The 23,333-nt window shown below is 41.4% G+C and overlaps 2 protein-coding genes across 2 annotated transcripts; one reads left to right on the forward strand and one right to left on the reverse strand.

The window, feature by feature from the left end:
• Positions 1-231: 231 nt before the first annotated feature.
• LEPROTL1 (leptin receptor overlapping transcript like 1) lies at positions 232-7,403 on the reverse strand. Its single transcript, XM_035140514.3, has 4 exons — positions 7,364-7,403; positions 4,828-4,903; positions 3,441-3,627; positions 232-2,999 (listed from the first exon to the last, which is right to left on the reverse strand). Exons 1-4 carry the CDS (start codon positions 7,377-7,379, stop codon positions 2,883-2,885), a joined length of 396 nt encoding a protein of 131 aa, XP_034996405.1. The 5' UTR covers positions 7,380-7,403; the 3' UTR covers positions 232-2,882.
• Positions 7,404-10,053: 2,650 nt separating this feature from the next.
• SARAF (store-operated calcium entry associated regulatory factor) lies at positions 10,054-22,162 on the forward strand. The gene is made up of 6 exons (XM_035140513.3): positions 10,054-10,252; positions 12,713-12,891; positions 14,480-14,894; positions 15,705-15,810; positions 20,706-20,830; positions 21,841-22,162. Exons 1-6 carry the CDS (start codon positions 10,165-10,167, stop codon positions 21,864-21,866), a joined length of 939 nt encoding a protein of 312 aa, XP_034996404.2. The 5' UTR covers positions 10,054-10,164; the 3' UTR covers positions 21,867-22,162.
• Positions 22,163-23,333: the final 1,171 nt, after the last annotated feature.

Here is a 23,333-nt window from a genome sequence, read left to right on the forward strand (position 1 = left end):
ACCGGCCCCCTGCTGAAAAAGTTTGCTGATCCCTGTCTTAAAGAGAGCCAAGCCATAGATAGATCTATTTGACTGTCTGAGTCAATTTCATCAGACCAGCTAACGTCTATATATCAGGACTAGGTAATTGGCTTGCTGCTCTCCAAGCATGAAAAACTACTTCACACATTATAGTGAAGCTGGATTTCTATCCTGTTATTAAGAGAAGATGGTCATTAAAAAGCCAAAACATTCTGATATTTAAATTTTTTATTGTTTTCTCATCAAAATTTCTCTTTGTAGAAGGATGGCAATGCTGCTCAGTGCATATTACATGAAGAAAGACATACCTCTCAAATGTCTAACCTGATAATAGGAGACAGCACTATGTCTAAAAATAAGCAAGATCACCACCACAATGCTGTCCACACAATTAATACACAGAAAATACACTACTATTAAATATAATAGACTTGGCGCCCAACTGAAGAGTAGCCAGTAATTTCACAAAGAAAAGTAACAGTACAACAGGGGAGAAGAGAACTCATTTGCTATAATACATGATTGGAAGGATCACTAAATGAGTTATCTATTTGACAGCTATAACTGTTCCACTGTCAATGTAAAGAATTTCCAAAGGAATTTCAGGGATTTGAGAGCATAAATATCTGTGTCATGCAGAAGTCATGCTTCAACATCCTTGAAGGACCTGGATAAATGTTCAGACATTTAAAACTTGGACCAAGATTCAAATAACTGGGCACAAGTACTTCACAATCACTTTGTACATGTCCCTCTTCTCCTCTTGAATCTCAGGACAAAAATGCTTTTGAAGTTACAATAGGGATGTAATTGTCAATATCACCCTCAGACTTAGTTTTGAATTTTAAGTCGGTATCACATTATTTTTTAGGAAACAGAACCCATTCATCGCCTATGCTTCTGTAGACTGATGCCCTGATAACTACAATCTGTTCACCAACTCCTTTGTTTTATGATGCCAGCACATGAAGGAGGACATGATGCAGCTTCCCTTCCATGGACAGAGTTCTCTCAGTAAAAGGATGCAGCAAAGAGTTTCCATTCAACTCTCCTACTTGCAGTGGGAGACCAATGCATACTCACTGCCTCTATCTCTATCCAGATGCCCCTCACCCTCCCAAGATCCTGGGGAGGTGAGGGATGCCTAGATGGGTATGTGGAGCATGCATGTCTATGAACCAGTCAGGGAAGGAAAGAAGAAAGCTCCACTGAGTTGTGCCAGCAGAAAGGTATATTAAGAGGGGAATGTGTTCAGGTGACTATACCACTTGGCTAGACTGGGCTAGTTTGCATGACTGCATAGACAGAGCATAGACAGAGACATCTGAGTATCTTACTAACGAGTCACCAGCAAAGCACCACTCCAAAAGAATTGGGTCTACAAAATACGGTTATTTATGGTTAATGGAAAAGACAATTAAGAGGTATGCAACAAATATAAATATTGTATGGTATGTGTAATATACTCTAACAGAACTACAATTATGATTAACATTTATTAATGCATAAACCGGAACATTGACAGGACCACTATAAAACCTTCATAGTCAAAGATCTTGCAAGGTAGCCAAGCTTTGACTGTATATCAATACAATAATTGATCTGTCAGGTAAGTTATTACCTACAGTGAAAAGTTTCAATCTAGATTTGAAAAGCCTTTTTATACCATTTATAAAATAAATTAAAAAGGGAAGCAGAAATTCTCCTTTTATACTTTGCAAACATAGTGGGTGCAGTCCACTCAGTAGTTCTCCTGTACATGTCACGGTGACAATGAAAGTGAGCTGGACAAGAGTACTACCATTCATTTCTATGTGGCCTGTGCAGGAGATCTTCTGAGTTGTGCCCATAATCAGTAGTTCCATGGGTGTTCCTTTTACCTCCCCTTTGGTAAAACCTATAAAGAGTTGACTTCATAGATTTTCAAAGCGTATAATACATATAAACAGAAAGATTTCAAAATGGGATTTTTAAAAAGTGGATTTTAAATGTCAGACGTCTTCCACTTCCCATTGAGAAATTAGGTTTCCCCCTCCTCATCTGGAGTGTCAACAATAAAAACTTGCAAAATATTTGTACAATGAGCATAAACTTCCAAAACAATAAAAAAATTCCCCCTTATTAAAAGCTATCCCCATACCATTGGCATTATCACATTTTCAGCTGTCTATGGAAACAAGCAACCCATTAAGCACTGCAAAGCTCTTTACACTTCACTTCCAAAATCCCATAACCATGTACACATTTGCTAATAAACAGCACATGCCAGCTATATCTAAGCACTTTCTATTTATTTCAAAAGTGGGTGAGCGTTGAGCATATGCTTCACTCCTACTGAGTTCAATAGGACACGTGAACAATCCTATGCACACTTGCTTGGGAGTAAGCCCTATTGAACTCAGTGGGACTTGCTTCAAAAAATACCTGTGCAGGATAGGGCTTCAAAAACACTTCCATATGACTGGACTGTGTCCTCCATTTGTTGCCAGTTTGGTTACACGATTGTACATTGTAGCTTAAAAATAATTCATGGTCAAAAGATCAATTTTATATTTAAACGCAGTTATGTTCTTCAAAAAACAAAACAAAGAAATAAAACAGATTTAAACATCACATTTAAGCATTCTGATCCCCACATTAAAGTAAAGCATTAAACTGAAACAGCATCAACAATTAATAACATTTAAATCAAGCAAGACGTTAGAAGTTGAATGTGGAAGGAGAGGAAAAGTGACTACAGAGTATCCTACACCTAGAGTCCCTCTGTGGAAAGAGTACATTCGCTTTATTGCCCGTTCTTGCTGTTGGATGGATGGCCACTGAATGAAACAAGATGCCGATAGTTCTCTTTCCAACTCTTTTCACCACTGTTGCCAGCTGAAGTCGTCATTGCTGCCAAATACCAAGAAAAACCCTAGGATGGTAGCAAAGATGACTGTGTTTCCTGTGAGAACAAGCGCACAGGCTCCCCAACGAATCTATGGTCGAGGGGGAAAGGAGAGTTACATGGCATATACAAAGAAGCAAACAAACACGTACACATTATGCTACCTATTGAGTTGCAACCAACGTAATTGCTCTGTGAATGGAGGAAGCTCTTTCTGTTCAGAGTGATTACACTGGATGCAAGCCACTTCATACTTTTATAATATTTGCTTATATGTGGAACCCATTGTTCCTAGGAGCTCAGAGGGTTCCCAAGTGGCCTCCCAAATAGATCCTATTTGTTTCAACAGTTTTATGTGCCTGATACCATAATCTGGGCTATATATCTGCCAGATGCTCTGTCAAATAATCTAGAGTCCTGCCTACAAGCTTTATAAACTACCCATCATCGTTTTCCCTGTTCTATGCTTCTCACTTTTTAAACAAACAGAACACCACAGTGAAACACATGCTCAAAAGGAGGAATTACTAACCAGTAGTGCTCTGGCAAACACAATTGGGAGCCCAAATGCTGAGACAACAATGCCCGTCGTAAGAAATATGGCAAGTTCCTTGCAGGCATTACTTGTAGCATCTGTGTCTTCGACGACTCTTCTTGCTATGCAGTATGGAATTGGAGAAAGGGTGTAGAAGAACAGGACAAAGAGAGGCCAATATTCGCTAGAAGAAAAGAAAGCAAATAGCATTTTACAGGTATTCTTCTTCTTGTCCTCAGAGTATCTTTAGATAAAGTCTGCCTTTACAATACACAGCAAAACACAATAAAACAGCCACACCCATATATAAGTAATGTAATAATTTACGATAAAGCAAATAAAAGTCATGTGCAAAGACAGCTGGGGAAAATACAAGCCCAACAAAACATCTAAACCAAGGCTTGGTGCCCTTTGGAATAGGAGGGACCATTTTTTTAGGACCAGCTGAGGTACACGGTAAGAAAGCTTAGGCACTACCGATTAACATCAGCCCATGTGAGATTGATGCTCAGACCTAATATGAGTTTTTGAAATAATCTCTTAACATTGGTTTGTCCACTTTAAGAACAAATTTATTAAGCATATAAGCAACTATTCAACTGTAGTAAAAAACTGATGCACTGAAGAGAGTGGGATAGAAAATCATACGATTTGTTTCAATTTATAGTTCAGGCTTTACCCAAAGCTATATTGTAGAGCAGATTGAAGCTGTGAAGGCCACTCTGTTTATTGCTTTAGGACTCTTCAGAAGAATAAACGTTTTGGATTACAACCTGAGAGGCTTTCCATCTCCAAGTCTATACACGATTCCGAGATAAGTCAATGTGGTGCTCCTCAGATATTGTTGGACTCCAACTCCCATAAACTCCAGCCAGTATGGCAAAAAGGCAGAAATGATGGGATAGCGATAGTCCAGCAGCGCCTGGGGGGTCAAATTGGCTGCCCCTGAACTATCCAGTATGGATTATAATGAACAGAGCACCTTTGTAGCTGCAAATTACAATTAGAATTTCATCACATAGCTAGGAAGGGTCTGTGCTCAGTTGGCAGACGTTGGGAAGGGCAGTGGCAGAAGACCCTGGTTTCAATCTCTGGCATCGCCAGACAGGTCTGGAAGACAGTCTGAAATGCTAAACAGTTTGCAGCTAATGTGATGTTACTGACTTAACAGACTAATTGTCTGATTTAACATAAGACCATAGCTTGCTTCATTTTCTCACTGGAGTGTATCAACAAAGGGGTGCTAGTGATTTGCCAGGATTGGTGTTGGTTTTGTTTGCTTATTTAAACCCAATAGCTACGAAGTAAGAAAAGAGAGTTAGAAATTAAAAGGAAACTACGACAACAGCAAACATGAATATGCTTTTGAAAATGCATTACGTACTTGTACTGCGGAAGGGCACAACCAAGCATCAGGAACATTAGTCCAACAGCTCCCCCAAAGGACAGGCTAATCAAAGCTGTAAAGACAGACATAAAACTGTATCAGTCCTCCAAAATATTTGATCATTTCCCCCCTCTACTAACAAGAACTGCAGGCAGAAGGGAGACCAGAGTACTGCTTCTATTCCTCTCATCTACAGCCTTCTCATTCAGTCACTTTGAATATACCATACAATAGCAAAGATGCAAATCCAGCTTGGGGAAAAATAAGAGAGGGGCATTACTAAATAGTGCAAATGGCCCCCTTTCCAAAAATTATATCTATATAAGCTGTGAGCTGCTTTGACAGCTCCTGGTAGAATGTTCTTTATGAAAATAATACAAGTAATGCATTATGTGAGATGAAAAACAGTTGTATTTACACTTTCTAAATTTGATGCTGATACTTGGGGATCTCATGACTGTTCTGTTGAATTTAAGTACTGCTGGTGAGAACCCAATTTTATGCTGGGTTGCTGCTGATTTTATGGAAAGGAAGGACATCAGTACATAAATTACTAAATGATATTGACTGAACTGTTAAGACTGCAAAAGTCTTATATGGCCTTTTCTGACTGTTCATAGCACTTCGCAAAAATTACACCCATCATTCCTACAAGATCTCTGTAAGGTAGATGAATATTATTTTTTCCATATTTCAGACTGGGACTGACGCGGAGACAAAGTAGCTTACCTAGGTATACCGAGCAAGTTCATGGCAAAAGCAAAAGCAAAATCCTATATACTTACATAAGATGAAGTCTCATTCTTGAACTCAAAAAGGCTTACTTTTGTGTTAATTTATATAAGTTTGTGTATTAAGGTATCAGCACTTCCCTGTTGTCTGCCCCAGTATCAGTGATTGAATCAGTGAGTTCTCATAAAGCCACTCCACCTTCTTTTATTCATGCTTGCCAATTTACAAAACTTAGCCCAGCCTCCCTCCAAGTATGTATGTATATTGCTATTTAAAGGTGTAAGATTAACATTGCGAACCACTTCAAGATGAGAGACAAATAAGAAATGTGTGAAATAAACAGTTATTTAAATGCACAGGAGCCTCATCGTCCTCCTTTGCATCTGATAACTTTTACTGTAGACTCAATAGGTTGCACGATCAAGTGTACTTACTGGAATGGATTCAGTCCTTCTCAAACGTGGGTCCCCAGCTGTTGTTGTATGCAATTCCTATCTTCCCTAGCTATCACCCCTAACCACAGCTAGGGATCCAAGTCTGAGAAACATTGGTAAACCTATGTGTGTTTCTTAATCAGCAAATTTTTCCAAGCTAAATGGTGCTGAATTCCAGAAGAAGCTGCATAGTCTAATGCAGGCATCCCCAAACTGCGGCCCTCCAGATGTTTTGGCCTACAACTCCCATGATCCCTACCTAACAGGACCAGTAGTCGGGGAAGATGGGAATTGTAGTCCAAAACATCTGGAGGGCCAAAGTTTGGGGATGCCTGGTCTAATGCAACAAAACCATCAAAAAGTCCTTTCACAGCTCAGACTAACAAATTCATTGTGGCAGGATCTTTTGTGGAAGAGATCAGGTTCATAGTTTATGCCACAATAAATGTGTAGCTGCAATCTTACACACACTTACAGTATTTGGCAGCCCCACTGCACTCAGCGGGGCATTGCGTCTGCCTAGAAAGGCCACAGGATCACAATGTTTCTTGCATTTTAAGGTACCGCAAAGCTTGGCTGACAAAGTTTAGCCATGCCCATTGCCACGAGTGTGCATCAGGTTGCGGCCCAAAGGCTTGCAGAGCTCAAGATTTCATTTTGCATGACAATCGGAATACCTTTGGAGAGCATACAAGAAGGGCAATTATTATTATTATTATTATTATTATTATTATTATTATTATTATTATGTGTTTTTAATATTGCATTTTTATGTTGTGAACCGTACTGAGATCTACGCAGATCCAGATTTAATAATTAACAGTAACATTAAGTTGTCATCCCCTCCCTGGTCTGTCCCAGTACCTGGCTCTAGGGAAAGTGGGGGGAATACTATCTCTGCACAGGCTCTGCAGCAGCATCTCCTACACCCGCTACCGGTAACTCGAAAAGTTAAAACTCCTATGAGGCGGGCCTTGCTTCCGGCAACAACACTGGGATCGCCTTGTGACCCGGCCCATGCCTAGGGATGTCGGAACCGGACGTGAGGGGTGGGGAGCGTCAAACCCACACAGGCCTTGAAATGTGGGTCCAGGTATTGGGGGGAGGAGAGAAAGAGACATCGAGACACTCGTTCCGTTTGCGCGCTTTTCTAGCCAAGCGGCGCATCCTCACAGGCGGGGAAGGCGCACGTTGCCATGGAAACAACGCGGCCCCTCCCCCCCCGACAGAAGACGTCACCGCCAGGGCAGATGGGCGACGTCCTCCTTTACAGGGCACGGAAGACCTCCCCCCCGCCGCCCGCCCGCCTTTAGCTTTCTCCCAGGCCCTTTCCATGCCACCCCTCGGAACCGCCACAGCGGCGCTACCTTTGATGCCGGCCATGATGCTGCTGTTATTGTCGCGCACAGGCCGCTCCCAGCCAACCACAAAGCGGGAGGAAGACGGCCAGACAAAACCCGGAAGTGAGCGCTCTTTAAGACGAGAGGAGGATTTCGGGCGGTCAGAAGCCGGATGGCACCATAGACTTAAATAAAAAATAAAAATGGGTAGATAGACACGTAGGGCGCAACTTCCAGGTTCTGTAGGGCGTTTCGCCTGCGCCTTCCTCCAGGGCGGAAATAAAACACGTCTATTGGAACAGGGATTTTAGCGCAAGATGCGATCGGACGGCGCCTTGGCTTATCCAACGAAAGCCAGAATGAAAGAAGGGGAAGGGGCTTTTGATTTCAAATCTAAACCAGCTTCAGCTCTATCTCCTCCTTAAAATATTAACGGAAGACAGTCACTCTCTCCCAAATACAGCCCCATCCGCCTTGTAATATAGAGATAAGAGAATTGAAGTAGCGTTAATTTTCACGTAAAATAAGAACTGAGCTGGAAGCAGCGTGAACTCCTGTCTTTGCAGCTGCCTTTTGTTGTTGGTGGTGTTTGGAGGGGGGCTCTTTGTGCCCAATAATACCTACTACACTTTAATATTCTAGATTCGCCTATTGCGTAGGCAGCTTTCACTACTTTCCTGGGGTAATCTTAAAAAAATCATGGCTTCGACCATGAATCTGGAAGTCCGTCACCCCCGCCGACAATGAAATATGTTACCCGCCTGCTTATATTCTTATTTCTTTGATTGAATGTATTTGGAGGTGGGCAACTCTTGAACCTCATGGGAAATTCTGTTCTGTCGCGCATGATTTAGTTGAGATTCCTGCATTGCAGGGGGTTGGACTAGATGACCCTTGGAATCCCTTCCAGCTCTACAACTTTATGGTTTGAAAGGTAGAGATGATGCTCTTTCTCATAAGAGCAGGGAATGATGCAATCCTGCCGCCCAGACACCAAAAGGGAATGGAATTCATGCAACCTTTTGTCCTGCCTCCTTTTTATGCCCTTTTCCTCCAACCTCATTACTTCCCTTCATCACCATTCAACATCGCTGGTTCTTCTTACTAGTGTGGTAGAGTATAAGCAGCTTTCTGTGAGACCAAGTTAAAACTGTTTGTATAACACTTAACTTTTAATTTCATGGTTGTGTGTACAATGGTGTTGCAACAAGATGCAAATAATAAAATCATTTAAATTGTACCAGTGCCTGAGCCTATTTTTTGAAACCACACCTTGATTCAAGGAAAATCATCAATCCACCAAGTCCAGAAGGCATGCAGAGATTCCCTGGCCTAGGATATTCGCAACAGCTCTCAACAAATATATGTGTAAAATTATTGTGGGGGTTTTTTAAGGTGGCATCGTGTATGCTCTATAAAGCAATTGGAAGGCATAAGAGTGTTGTAAATCAGTACAGATAATTAATACAATTGAATGTGTGTGGGAGTGGGGAATTAAAGGTCAAATATCCATGGCATTGGAAAAATCATTTTGTTGCAATTACTTAATATAAAGGAGCCAACACCTTTTACTATAATGTCAAGTAAATGTCGAAGGGAGATGGTGGTGCTGTGGTCCAAACCACTGAGCTTCCTGGGCTTGCTGATCAGGTCAGCGGTTCAAATCCGTGTGATGGGGTGACGGTCCCAGCTCCTGCCAACTTAGCAGTTCGAAAGCACACCAGTGCAAGTAGATAAATAGGTACCACTGTGGCGGGAAGGTAAAAGGTGTTTCTGTGCACCCTGGCTTCCATTGCGCCAGAAGCAGTTTAGTCATGCTGGCCACATGACCCGGAAAGCTGTATGTGGACAAACGTCGGTCCGAAGCAAGATGAGCGCCACACCCCAGTCGCCTTTGACTGGACTTCACCGTCCAGGGGTCCTTTATCTTTACCTTTTACTATAATGTCACTACCCATAGATCAAGGTGCTGTTAAAATGTCAGGTCAGGCTCTTTTTAAAAAAAATCTCCTCTGTTCACAACCTTAACTGAATCATAGTGCATTGCACGGCTGGGTAATATATTGCATCATATATTATATCTGTTGTGCTTCATGCATGGATTTGCGCAAGTATAGCCCTGCCTACAACAGCTCAAGCCACATTGTGCTCAGTGTAAGGTGTCACAAGACTCCAGCTTGCTTGCCACCAAACAACCACAATAATAATCCACTATCACTGGGGAATTTTTCCCGTGTCCGGTCCCGTGTTCCTCAAACTTGGGTCACCGGCTGTCGATGGACTACAACACCCATCATCACCCGTGACGATTGGTCCTGCTAGAAAGGGATCGTGGGAGTTGTAGTCCAACAAAAGTTGGGGACCCAAGTTTGATCCCTGTAGTATTATTAATCGCCCCCTAAGCGGCCTTTGTTTATTGACACTGACTCACCGGAAGCGACACTACACTTTAATGTACACCCAGCACAAGCCCATTGGTTCCCGGCTGCTGCTTGCTTTGCCCCGCCTCCTATAGCAAGCAGAGCCAATGAGAGGAGAGGAGCTTCTCCAGCCAGCGAATAGGATTGCCGGGCGACAGGTGGTGGTGGGCGGGCGGAATGGCCAATCATCCCATTGCCTTGTCGGACAACCCTCCAGTCGCGAAAGGCGAGCAACAAATTCCCGCCCCCCTCCAACTGCGTGTCGGTTAAAACACCGTTGCGCTGTCGAGAAGGTTCGATCCTTGAAGAAGGCAGCAGCCGCGAGCCGGCGAGGGAGCCAATCACAGACGTCGAGATCTCCGACGCCACAGTCGCTGAGAAAGAAGACTCGTCGGCGGAGGCGCCGCGATGGTGGCGCCGCTGAGGCTGCCGCTGGTCTTGCCGCTGTTGGTGGTGCTGACGGGGACCGGGCTGGCGTGGGGCTGGGCCCAGCAGGGTAAGGCCAGGCCGGAGCGGCGGGCGTGTGGGGAAGTGGAAAGGAGTGTTGCCGCTTCCTTGACACCGCTTCCTGACATCCTGTCAGAGGCTTCTGTTGTCAGTCTTGACAGGGAAATGGGGCTTCCAGGCTCAGGAGCAGTTTACCTCGGAAACGCCTTCGGTGCGGGAGGGCGGCTCTCCCGGCGTCCTGCTTGCTTGGGAGCTTCCGGGTTTTGGCGTTCGTTGCAGGCAGAAGCGGGACCGGCCACGCCAAAAGGTGGCATGTCGGGGCGTCCAAAGGGTGACAGCCCCCAAAAGACTGAGTTTAATATTTGGAAAACACACTAGAATTGGACATTCAGTTGGAGTTTAAAATTTGAAAAGTGCATTGGAATTAGATATCAACAGTTTGTTTTCAGAGTTGTTTGCTTGTAAGTCTCTGTGGCTTTTACATAAGGCTATATATATATATATATATATATATATATATATCTAAGAAGTTTGATAAACATTGTATGATGAATAATGTAGAATTGATTTGGAGATCATTGTGTGTCGCCCACGTGTTGCATGTATTATACTACTTTCCGCCCAAGCGGGCATTTGTAAGCTTTTAGAGAACTTGATGCCTGAACTTGGTCGTTTCCCACTTGCCTCCACATCCCCTTTTTCCTCCTGTGACTGGTGGTGGGTGTGGTTGTAAGCCTGAGCTGTGTTGCTTTTGTTGACAAATTCATTGAATTGCAAAGGGCTGGGACCAATGCCCTTTTAAAATGTGTTGGAGTAGGGGGTTATTGGGTGGTTCACTTATTTTTATTATGTATTTTATGTTTTTATATTGCAATTTTATCTTGTGAAACATCTGAGTCCTGCAGGTATGGGGCAGTATACAAATTTAGTAGTAGTAGTAGTAGTAGTAGTAGTGAATGGACCACAGAGCCCCTTCCAACTCAACAGTATTATGATTCTATGAATTAATGAATTAACAAATGAAAGATGCAGGCTCCGAGGCAGTTTGTCTCTGGATATGACTGGGGTTTGGGGGGTGTAGGTGGGGGAAAGAAATAAACAGGAGAGCAGTTGCCTTTTTGTAAGAGTTCCAGAATAATCTGGTCACTAAGTGAATATTTGGTGTGACGCAACAAGTGTCTTTTCATATTCTCAGTAACGGTGGTGACAACATGAAAACCTTCCTATTCAGCAGCAGTATCTCTCTGCATACTACCCTAATCACTAGTCAGACCAGGGGAAAGCTGTAGCTTTCAAAGGCATCTTATGAATAGGGTAGTGGGATAATTGGGCCTCAGTGTAACAGCCCAATGCTGTGAATTTCATGGACTCTGGAATTCAGATCCAATGTGCTGCAGTTCAGTTGTAGATAGGATTGTAAATTAAATGGAACCTCCATGTCCAAACACTATATACAGTATATTTGATTATTATTATTATTATGCTGGGCAAATCCTATATAATAATGAGCAAGTGTCTCTGCATCCAGTCCCTGTGTCCGCGCTACTGCGCATGTGCCCCACAGACACAGGGATTGGACGCAGAGACTGGACGCACACACACACACTCCCCCCCCACCCCTCTGCCTACCGTTTACCTGCGGCCGCCAACCGCCGCTTCCGGCCGGACCAGCGCCTCACTGCACGAGGAGGAGGCTGCTTCCTTTCCCCCGCGACCAGCAGCAAGCAGAGCGCCCCAACGAAGCAGCAGCCGTGGGCACCGCTGCCGCCGCAGAAAGAAGCCGAATTGCGGCCTTCTCCTGGGCGCCCCATGGCCAGCTGGGCTCAGCGGAGCGCAACGACGAAGCGGCGGCCGTGGGAGGGGCCAATCGCCCCCCCCACGCCACCGCCGAAACAGGCTGAATGTTCTAGCACCCGTTTATTTAACGGGCTGAATGACACTAGTAGAAAATAAGATACATACAGTACCTTGCTTACTGAGATTTCAGAAGCACCTGACTGACAGATCTTGGAAACAAAATACTTGACAATATGGAACAGCCTTTCTCAAACTTTGTTCCCCAGATGTTGTTGGACTACAACTCCCATCACCCCTAGTTACCAGGACGAATGGTCCAGGATGATGGGTGTTGGTAGTCCAACAACATCTGGGGAACCAAGTTTGAGAAAAGGTGAAATGGGGTATTGGCCTGATCCAGCAAGGCAGTGCTTTCCTGTCCTCCGGTAATTATGTATCAGCATATATGTAGAGCATAAGAAAAGAAAATCCTTTTTTCTGTGCTTAGTTTTCGGACAGTAGAGAGCTTTGTAATATTATTTGTTAAATCAGTATTTGGGATTGTCATAGACAGCTGGGAAATACTGGGAAAATGGTAACAGGAATTATTCTACTGAGAAGTTAACTGTTGGCTTTTAGTGTTTACCCTGGTTTTTTTTTTTAAGAAAAGTCTGCATTCCTATTTTTGCCTAGTGTTTCTCAATGTATTTTTGTAACTCACACATTCTTCCAGATAAAATTTTGTTGCGAGAAATCCAAGCCCTGACACTCTACCCAGGCAGGTTTACAAATTCTCGACGGACATCTCCAGTTCCCCAGTTACACTGTACTGGCGGCTCAGCTGGATGTGCAGCGTATACCCCTGAGGTTGTCCAGTGTTACAACAAAGGCTGGGATGGCTACGATGTACAGGTATAGTTACTTGGGAATCTGTATAAATTAATTAATCCTGGTGTTGGGGTGAGAAAATGCTGTATGTTCCCTTGATAAGGCATACACAAGGCAAAATGGGCAGGACTTAAGGTGATGAACCATTGATGCTTCCATTTCCAGCCAGATGTACCGTAGGAGGTAAAAAACAAACAGCTAGATTGAGAGAAGCTGACTCCTCTACAAAGTGGGTCCATATTTCTTTCAAGTGTTCCCGTGCTATTAAAGAGTACATACTTCTGTTTGACAGTCTTCCCCAAGCCACTTTGTGAATCCTGTTAAGTGGGTAAAGACAAGCTTCCCTCATTTATGGGACTGAACTGTAATAAAAGTTCTCTAAACAAGATTGTTGACCAACCTGCTTCCTCAGCCACAAGAATAAATTAGTGGAATATTTTGAAATCTTCAACAACAAGTAGACTGACGATTCTGGTTTGAATGTTAGATGAGTGAACTCCATAAGGATAATTTTTTATTGCATTGCATTCTTTAAAATAACTAATTTATAATCCTGGAAGATTGAACTCTTTAGGCCAAAAATACAGTATTTACGGCATATAATAAAGTCAAGTACTGTTTTTGTTTTCTTTTTTTGTAATTTGATAATGCATTGTGCCAAGTCATTAGAAAATAGAGAAGTGCTTTAAAGCGGTACCTCGACTTACGAAGACAATCCGTTCCACGGCGCCCTTCGTAAGTCAAAACCTTTGGATGTCGAAGCGTCCATTTTGTGCATGCGCAAAGCGAGATTTTGCGCTTCTGCGCATGCGTGGACTACACGCATGGCAAAAAGACTTCCGGGTTTGCCAACTTCGTAAGTCGAAACCTTCGGAAGTCAAGGCATTCGGATGTCGAGGTACCACTGTAGTTCCTTACCAAAGGGATGTGACTTCTAAAAGACATATTCATTTCTGGCTTACTTTTTAAATCTCAGGCAGAGAAGAAGCTGGCACAGAATGTATGAAATGTATGCTATTTCACTCTGAACAAAAGTTTTGACAGCCTCTCTGCCAACTTTTGTTTAAAACTTTAACCATTTAAAATAATAATAATGACATGCTGTTTTAATATTTTGAGGATACATGCATCCTATTAAATTTTAAAAGCCCTTGAGAATAAAAATAAAGTACCATATATATGCAATCAAACAGCTGGTGTTGACTGCTACAGAACTAAGAGAATGAATGTTTAAAGTCTTACTACAAGGTCCAAATTTATTAATTATTTAGTGTTATGTTCTTGTGAAATTCCTTTTGAGAACCTGCCCCCAATTTGCAGGAAACAGAAATGCTGTGCGTGTTACACTGTTTTTAAGTAACATTATTTGTGAGATCCACGGTCATGTGAGCAGAAGTCCTTTCATATGATAGGACTTCTCCTTCTCTCCCTGTATGCTCAGTCAGATCTGCTCCATAAAGTCATCTAGCTTACATTTAAGGGGCAGGGAGGGGGAATCCATTTTGCTCATAGATATCTAGTCCACTTGTGGACAGACACAATTTGGTATCTGTAGTTTATTTTATTCTACTTAAAAGGAAGCAAAAATAACAAATGATGTTTCCTTTTTCAGTGGGAGTGTAAAGCACATATGGATATTTCATATCGCTTTGGAAAAATCGAAGTAAGCTGTGAAGGATACGATTACCCGGATGACCCTTACATATTAAAAGGATCATGTGGCTTGGAGTACACATTAGAATTAACCAAGGAAGGACAGCAGAAAGCGAATTCCTTTGGTGGGAGTTACTATTCCACAACGTCTCATGATTCATTAGGCTCAGGTGTTGGAGTGGTCCTCTTAATATTATTTGTGGTCCTTGTTTACGGCGTCTACAAGCTATTCCTCTGTGATAACCGGCCACAACATGGTTTCTCTCACGATGATGGCTATCCAGGAACCAATGGGCAGGATCATCGAAGTCCCCCTCCACCAGGATTTAAATCAGACTTCTCACCTCCTCCAGCATATAAATCCCACTTCACAGGTAACGTTCTCTCTTGTATATGACAACAGGAACACAGGCATTGAGAGATCTTGTCCGAAGCTGGACAATAGTGTTTGCTGACATAGCAGTGATGCTATTTTTTATTTTTTTATTTGGGGGCACTATTTGGGGCCCAGGTGGCGCTGTGGTTAAACCACTGAGCCTAGGGCTTGCCGATCAGAAGGTTGGCGGTTCGAATCCCTGTGACGGGGTGAGCTCCCGTTGCTTGGTCCCAGCTCCTGCCAACCTAGCAGTTCGAAAGCACGTCAAAATGCAAGTAGATAAATAGGAACTGCTACAGCGGGAAGGTAAACGGCGTTTCCATGTGCTGCTCTGGTTTGCCAGAAGCGGCTTTGTCATGCTGGCCACATGACCTGGAAGCTGTACGCCGGCTCCCTCGGCCAATAATGCGAGATGAGCGCGCAACCCCAGAGTCGGTCACGACTGGACCTAATGGTCAGGGGTCCCTTTACCTTACCTTTACCTTGTTAACTATAGCATCATGATGATTTGCATGTATGAATTAACATCAGATGAATTGCCTTCATATTACCCATTGTGAATCTGGAAGCATTACGTAATGGGAATTATGAGTGTGCATGTGTGAACTGTTAGTGTGGTTCCCCTTCATTACTTCAGAGTTTTTAAGCAGCCCTTGATTCAACGTCTGAAATAATTTGAGAGGATGCCTTGTTCTTGAGTGACATTCCAAAGCAAATAGCCCTCTTGTAACTTTTCTTAAACATAGCAGCACTGCTTCTGTTTCAAAGATTGTTTAATCTAAATCTATATAATTTTATTTGGATTAAGGTGATGCTAGTGGCTCGTATTCTGGTTCAAATTCAAATTCTGGGCCTGGATTCTGGACTGGGTTAGGTGCTGGAGGGCTACTGGGATACCTGGCAGGCAACCAAAGGTAAGCTCTAAGACTATCTACCTTGTTTTCTCTTGGCAACAATACTTTCTGGGCCTGGTGGGTGATATATTTACATAAAATGTGTGAGAGGTGAAAGGAATGGCATTCCCAAGGACAAGAAACCAAAGTGAGAGATTGTCTTCTTCATGCAACATCCAATAATTTATGTCTTCTATTTTTAAAGTTTTGATTAACCATTCTCTAATTTGGGGAATAAAGACAGGAGTGCCTGGCATGCTCTGGTTCATGGGGTCACGAAGAGTCGGACACTATTAAATGACTAAACAACAACAACAATTAGGGGAATAACTGGAATTTTTTGGTGTATAGCTAAAACAATCGTCGCTGCAATCAATACATTCAAAATCAATTATGAGCCCTAACATCTAGAGTAAAATTAATCCCTAACGTAAAGCCAAAAACTTCCAGAATCTGTTCTCATTTCATTTGGAATATATTTCTTCTAGAGATGATATAAAATCTGCAGTATTGATATTGCGTTTCTAGCATTTGACGTGATATAATTTGTAATATTTTATTAAGCATGCTACAGTTTCAAAAGGGGAAAAAATGCTTAAAGTCCTGAGAAATATTTATCTTGTACTTGAAGTGCTGCATCTCTGTACATAGTAATCAAGCCTGTAGTCACTTGGAGACTTTATTATAGTAGCCATGAAGGAGTTAGGTTGTGTGCAAAGTATTCTTCAGGCCCACAGTCTGGAAACCAGATTGGCCACCAGAGAATATAGAAATTGGCTATCCTTGATACAATGCTCTTTTAATTAGGCTCCTTGTTTTGCAGTTGCATAGCATTGCATCATTCAGTGAAGAAATTCCTGCTACCCTCTTTATAGTAAAGCAGCAGCTTCAGGAGAAATGAGGTGTTAAATGGTGGTCTTTGCTTTCAAATAACAGAATATTTCAAATACTAAAAATTCTTAAATTGTGTTTTGCTTGTTGCATATTATCTTTTGTTTTGGGGAGTTCTTAAAAAACAAAAAGGAGAGGTGTACATTTGAAAATATAATTCAAAGGTCAAGTTACTATAAATTGTCTTTAAGCTGGTCTTCCTTCTTTCTAACATAAGCTTCTAATATTTGTTTTGCATTCCTGTGGCCTGCCTATTCCAATATACAACTACAGTAATGTTTCTCCAGTTTCGTTCGTTATGAACTAGCTACTTTACATTACCAGATCTAGGTATAATTCTGTTAATTACTTATTTGATCTCCAGCTCCTCTTAGCTCATTTTACATTCCAGGTTATTTCTCCCCAGACTGGTTTCTTTGGCTCCTTTTGCTTATCAAGCCTCCCTTTTCTCTCCATTTCCCTTTGTGCTTTCCCCCGACATAATTGTTTTGTAGTATAGTTTATTAACTGCTGCTTCAAAAGGAATGAAATTTAAGTAACAGCTTATCAGTGCTCAGTTATCAGTGTAAAACACAGCCAAGATCCCAGCCCATGTAAATCGGAGGAAAAAGGAAATTGATGACAACTCAGTAACCATGCTATTTACATAGAAAAAGAAACAGAAAAAGAGCTAAAATGCAATCCTGTTGTTTTCCGTCTTGCTATTAACAGTGTTTCTGTTAAAACACTGTTACCAACATGGCCCTATTGTGATCTAACCTGTATATAATATCCCATCTGAATTATACATTTAAAGCAGTATCATATCACTTTAAACAGCCATGGCTTCTTCCCTCAAAGAATCTTGGAAACTGGTTTGTTAAGGGTGCTGAGAGTAGAAACAAAAAAATTAAGGTCTTATATATATATATAATAAATGTTCACCAATGTACCAAGCAGACACGTACACAAGTGTATGGGCCCCATGTGTGAAGCAGCACAGGAGGACAGCCCTTAAACCATTTTGACTCCCAAAACTGACAAAATGTTTCTCTGCAAGGAAAGGAGGGGGTGAGGGAACCTTCCCATTGTCTCAGGAATTAAAGTGATTACCATCTCAAAGGAATGGCCAGACTACCAGGAAGAGCAATCAGAGAAGGCATGATCAGATAACTTGGCAGAGGGGATAAACAACAGACTCAGATATCTGCCTGTAGACCGCCTTTTCTGTGATGTATGTATGATGCTTCTGGGGGTGGTCTACGACTCGAGAATGGGCAGTTTAAAATGTCGATATAAGGGCAGGCAGGCACGCCTTGGTTCTGGGTCCTCCTCTTTCTCCTGCCTGTGAGGGGAGCACCATTGTTGCAACAGTTCAATAAAGATCAGGCTTACTACCTAGCTGCTTTGCTTCTCAATATTCTCTGGTTGGCCTCTGCTATTCTCTCCTACTGATGGAGAACCTACAAAGGACATAAGGGAACAAGGGCAGGTTTTGTTTATTACAGAGTTGTTAGGAGACCTGTGAGGGAAATATAGGGGTGCTTTGGGGAAAGCCATGGCTATTTAAAGTGCATGATACTGCTTTGAATTTATAAAAGGTAAAGGGAACCCTTTACCAGTCGCGGACGACTCTGGGGTTGTGCGCTCGTCTCGCTTTACTGGCTGAGGGAGCTGACGTACAGCTTCCGGGTCATGCGGCCAGCATGACTAAGTCTCTTCTGGCAAACCAGAGCAGCACACGGAAACGCTGTTTACCTTCCCATCGGACCTATTAATCTACTTGCACTTTGACGTGCTTTTGAACTGCTAGGTGGGCAGGAGCAGGGACCGAACAACGGGAGCTCACCCCGTCGCAGGGATTTGAACTACCGACCTTCCAATTGGCAATCCCTAGACTTTGTGGTTTAAACCACCACGTCCCTCTTTGAATTTATAGATGGGGCCTAGATAGCAACCTTTTACCAGCATTGGTTGTAGCAGCTTATGCCATAATTGATCCTTGTTTACTAGATTGGTTGGCATCTGTCTGTCTTGGGGGACAATGGAAGAATGTGCCTTTGGGGGTGAAGTCACTGTTGGAAGGTTACAGCCCTCCTGTGGCTGTAGAGACCATTATGGGAGAGACACGTTTTGTTTACAGCTGGGGCAAATGAAGGTGTCCAGTTGTGCTGCTGGTTTAAGGCCAATGCAAAATCAAGAAATGTTTCAAAGAAATGTCCCTTTGGGGTTTCTTGACACATTTAGAAATTAAAGGATGCAAAACATGAGACTGACTCAAAAGCTGTTCTTGATTACTGATATAAATTGTCTTTTGCTGGGTGAGCTATGTTTACAACTTGTGTTTTCAAGACCCATCCTATTCCTGTGCCTGTAATGGGTTTTAATTGTTTTTAATATAATTTAACTGTAACCACACTAGGATCCCTATTTTCTTATTGAATAAATAATAGCAACAAGAAACTGAAAGCTACATCCAACATTTTGATTTGAATTTTTTTAAAAAAAAAAGAAAAGAAAAAAGTTTCCAGTATCTGGATGAATGCATCACTTTAAGGCATTCCAGCAGAGTTCTTATTAAAATAACCAGTCATGTGTTACTTGTATGGTGAAAGTTTACTTGTAATTTCTTGCTGTTAGGAACTAGAAAACTGCTTTATATGTCAGACCCATTGATTCACCTACCTCTGTATTCTCAACACTGACTGGAAGCATAACTCTATGGTTTGAGGCAGGGTTCTTTCTCAGTCCTACCTCAAGATGCTGGATATAGACTCTGCTACTGTGCTATGACTCTTCCCAAAATTACTGAATATCCACTTGCATATACAGTATAAATGTGTTTTTCCTATGGTGACCTTTTTAAAAGAAAGGGGTGGTTTCTGGGTTCACAATGCCTTTGTTGCTGGTGAGGAGTTTCACATTATATGACCTTCCACTTTTTAAAAAACAGACTCCTTTATAGACTTTTTTGCCTGATAAAGAATATGAACATGCGATATCTGGGTTTAAGGATTGAAGAAAATATTGGTTTATAGAAAGTGTAATTGTAGGGTGTTACCTTAGAGTGGATGTTTGGAATAATTTTCTTTATATAGCTAACAAAGAATCAGCAGTTCTTTTTTCTTCATTTTGGATTGTTTTTATGTAGATTAGTTTTGTTTTTGCTTTTTTGATACAAAGGTTAGTATCAAACATCCAATATATTTATTATTTTCTTTCAAACTTTAATAAAATCTATAGGGGGAAAATATTTTATCTCCCCACTTCTATTCTAGCTTATCTGTTTCTTTAAACCTTTATATTACCGTAGGATCTAGGAGTCCTGGTAGACCACAAACTTGACATGAGTCAACAGTGTGATGCAGCAGCTAAAAAAGCCAATGCAATTCTGGGCTGCATCAATAGGAGTATAGCGTCTAGATCAAGGGAAGTAATAGTACCACTGTATTCTGCTCTGGTCAGACCTCACCTGGAGTACTGTGTCCAGTTCTGGGCACCACAGTTCAAGAAGGATACTGACAAGCTGGAACGTGTCCAGAGAAGGGCAACCAAAATGGTCAAAGGCCTGGAAACAATGCCTTATGAGGAACGGCTTAGGGAGCTGGGTATGTTTAGCCTGGAGAAGAGAAGGTTAAGGGGTGATATGATAGCCATGTTCAAATATATTAAAGGATGCCATATAGAGGAGGGTGAAAGGTTGTTTTCTGCTGCTCCAGAGAAGCGGACACGGAGCAATGGATTCAAACTGGTACAAGAATGAAGATTCCACCTAAACATTAGGAAGAACTTCCTGACAGTAAGAGCTGTTCGACAGTGTAATTTGCTGTCAATAAGTGTGGTGGAGTCTCCTTCTTTGGAGGTCTTTAAGCAGAGGCTTGACAGCCATATGTCAAGAATGCTTTGATGGTGTTTCCTGCTTGGCAGGGGGTTGGACTGGATGGCCCTTGTGGTCTCTTCCAACTCTATGATTCTACTGCTATTGCATGTGGTGGGGAAATGACATTTACCACTAAAATAGTTTAATTGATTTCTCCCCACCACAGGTCATCTACGTATCACCCACATTCACCTTACCATAATACGTGGGCTGGCCCAACTGCTCCACCTCCTGCATTTGGTACTTCAAACAGCTCTGCAACGTCTTATTCAGGGACAAAGTCCACCTCAGGTAAGTTATAAGCTATGTTATCTTTATTTTCCTGGTGAACCTTGATTGCATTTAATTCCTGTTTAATTTTAATTTTGCTTCTTCGTGATCTTTTTATTTTATTTGCATTATTACATTCAGTTACACATTTTAACATTCTTAGCGATACATTCAAAATTATTATTGTTTTCAACACTATATATGTAAATCTCTGTTTATATATTTCCTTATTCCAACCGCTGTGACTTCCCTCCACCACTTTACACCTTTTGTTTTTGTTTGTTTTTGTATTGTGTTGTGTATATTGTTTCTATTTTCCCCATAAGACGCCTGTCATTATTCTAGCTTTACAAAATTTAGTCGATGCATATCAATTAATTTGTTTTGGAACAATGTTTTGTCATTACCATTCTGTAATGTAATTCCTGTTTAAATCTTTGGGGGTAGGTAAGTGACAAGTCATCTGCCTCACTTTTCATACAATTTAGGCTTAGTTTTCACCAAGCTGATAAACCTGTCTGGACTGTACAACATAATGTAGGATAAAGCACACATAATTTAATACTCTCCCATATTACTGCCTCGCATCTGGCATATAGAAAATTAGTATATTAAAATATGCGAGTAGAACTGCTTTCCACCTATTTTCAAAAGGTCTTGTCTTACGTGTACAATATTTACTCAAATGCAGCTCTATTGAACATTGTAATAGATGAGAGAGGATACAGACAGACACACACCACACAACACAACACAACACATTTGTAGTAATGTTTAATTGTTTATTGGTGGTGGTTGTTATATACATATTTATTTATTTTTTCCTTGCCTTTTTCTCTGACAGTGACTTAAGGCCGCTTACAGATAAAATAAGAACAGTTGAAAACAAAGGGTGGGGGGGCGGGGAATAATTTTAAAACAAGTAAACATTAATAGAATTTATGTATACAGTATAATATAAAATTATTTTTTCAATCTGTTCTCAAAAGTATTACCCATTGACTGATCATCTTTCTCTTTCTGTCTCTTAGGTTTTGGAGGCACAAAAAGGAGATAAAGTTCCTGATCTGCTTGAGTGTGTCAATAAAAACAACTTTCCAGCAATTTTTAAAAATTCTTTCCAACAATTTTGAAACCTGTTTAGGCCTGGCTTTGTAAAAGTTTAACTTTGGTTCAGTTATACATATGTGTATTTGAGTTTGAACTTAAATATATAGTTTCAGGAGTTGTTTTGGATAATTGCTTAGAATAGAAAAACAAGAAGCGGACACAAATTCTTTCTGAAACCATTAAGTCCCAGTGAAAACAATGGTACATTTCTGAGTAAACCATAATTTACAATCTGCAACATTTTTTTTAAAAAAACAAACAACAAACAAACCCAAAAATAAAGAGCATGAAGAAATACTATTACAGCGGTTTGAAAGAAGCATGAAGGTGAATCTTCTCATTAAACTTGTTCCAAAATGTTAAAAAAATACCAATTTCCCATAAACCATAATCATAGTAACTATTGTACCAAACTTTATCCATTCAGATATATTAAGAGATATACTCCCCCCCCCCATATTTAGCTGTTACAATCTTAGTAGCAGTTACAGTATAAGGTTAAACTCTTATTTCTTGATCATTTTATGGAAAAACATCTTCTAGATTCATTCCTTCTCGGTGGTGGCGCCTTCTCGGTGGTGGCGCCTGCCCTGTGGAACGCCCTCCCAACAGATGTCAAAGAGGAAAACAACTACCAGACTTTTAGAAGACATCTGAAGGCAGCCCTGTTCAGGGAGGCTTTTAATGTTTAATAGATTACTGTGTTTTATTTTTCTGTTGGAAGCCGCCCAGAGTGGCTGGGGACACCCAGCCAGATGGGCGGGGTATAAATAATAAATTATTATTATTATATATTATTATTCTAAATAATATATAATATTATTATTCTGTAGTGGGACAAAAAGTTCTTGGTGGCACAAGCGCCTGTACAGTACTTCTTGACGAGCTTGTAACAGAACCACCCCCCTCCCATCAGTCAACCTTGAAACAAGGGACAAATTTCAAAGTAGCTCCCACTGTAGGGGGGAAGAAGGATAGAGAAGGGTGGGTGAGAGAGAAGGACCTTTCTGGATGGTTACCTTTATGCCTGAGAAGTAAAAAACGGAAGTGAAAGTTTGAGAATTCCAGTTTGCTTTTTGGGGATAATAACATGGAAGTAACATTGGGGATAATAACTAAGAAATGGCATATCTACATCTTTGAAAAAACTGCTTTAACTTGTTTTTATTTGGTTTCTGAAGGAAAACACAAGAATAGACATGCATGCAGTTTTTAAAAGTAAGTCTTATTTGGGTTGCAACCAACTTAGTCATAGTTTGAGTAGACTCATTGAAATAAGTGGATTCAGTTGGCTACAACCCATTGAGCTCGGTGGAGCCTGTTTCCAGGTATACATATAATTGTAGACCTTGACCCTAACCAGTTCTGGTCATAGGCCACTAGTACATAGATCATAGAACTGTAGAGTTGGAAG

Source organism: Zootoca vivipara, chromosome 15, assembly GCF_965207765.1.
Source record: "Zootoca vivipara chromosome 15, rZooViv2.hap1.1, whole genome shotgun sequence".
NCBI classification, from domain to species: Eukaryota; Metazoa; Chordata; class Lepidosauria; order Squamata; family Lacertidae; genus Zootoca; species Zootoca vivipara.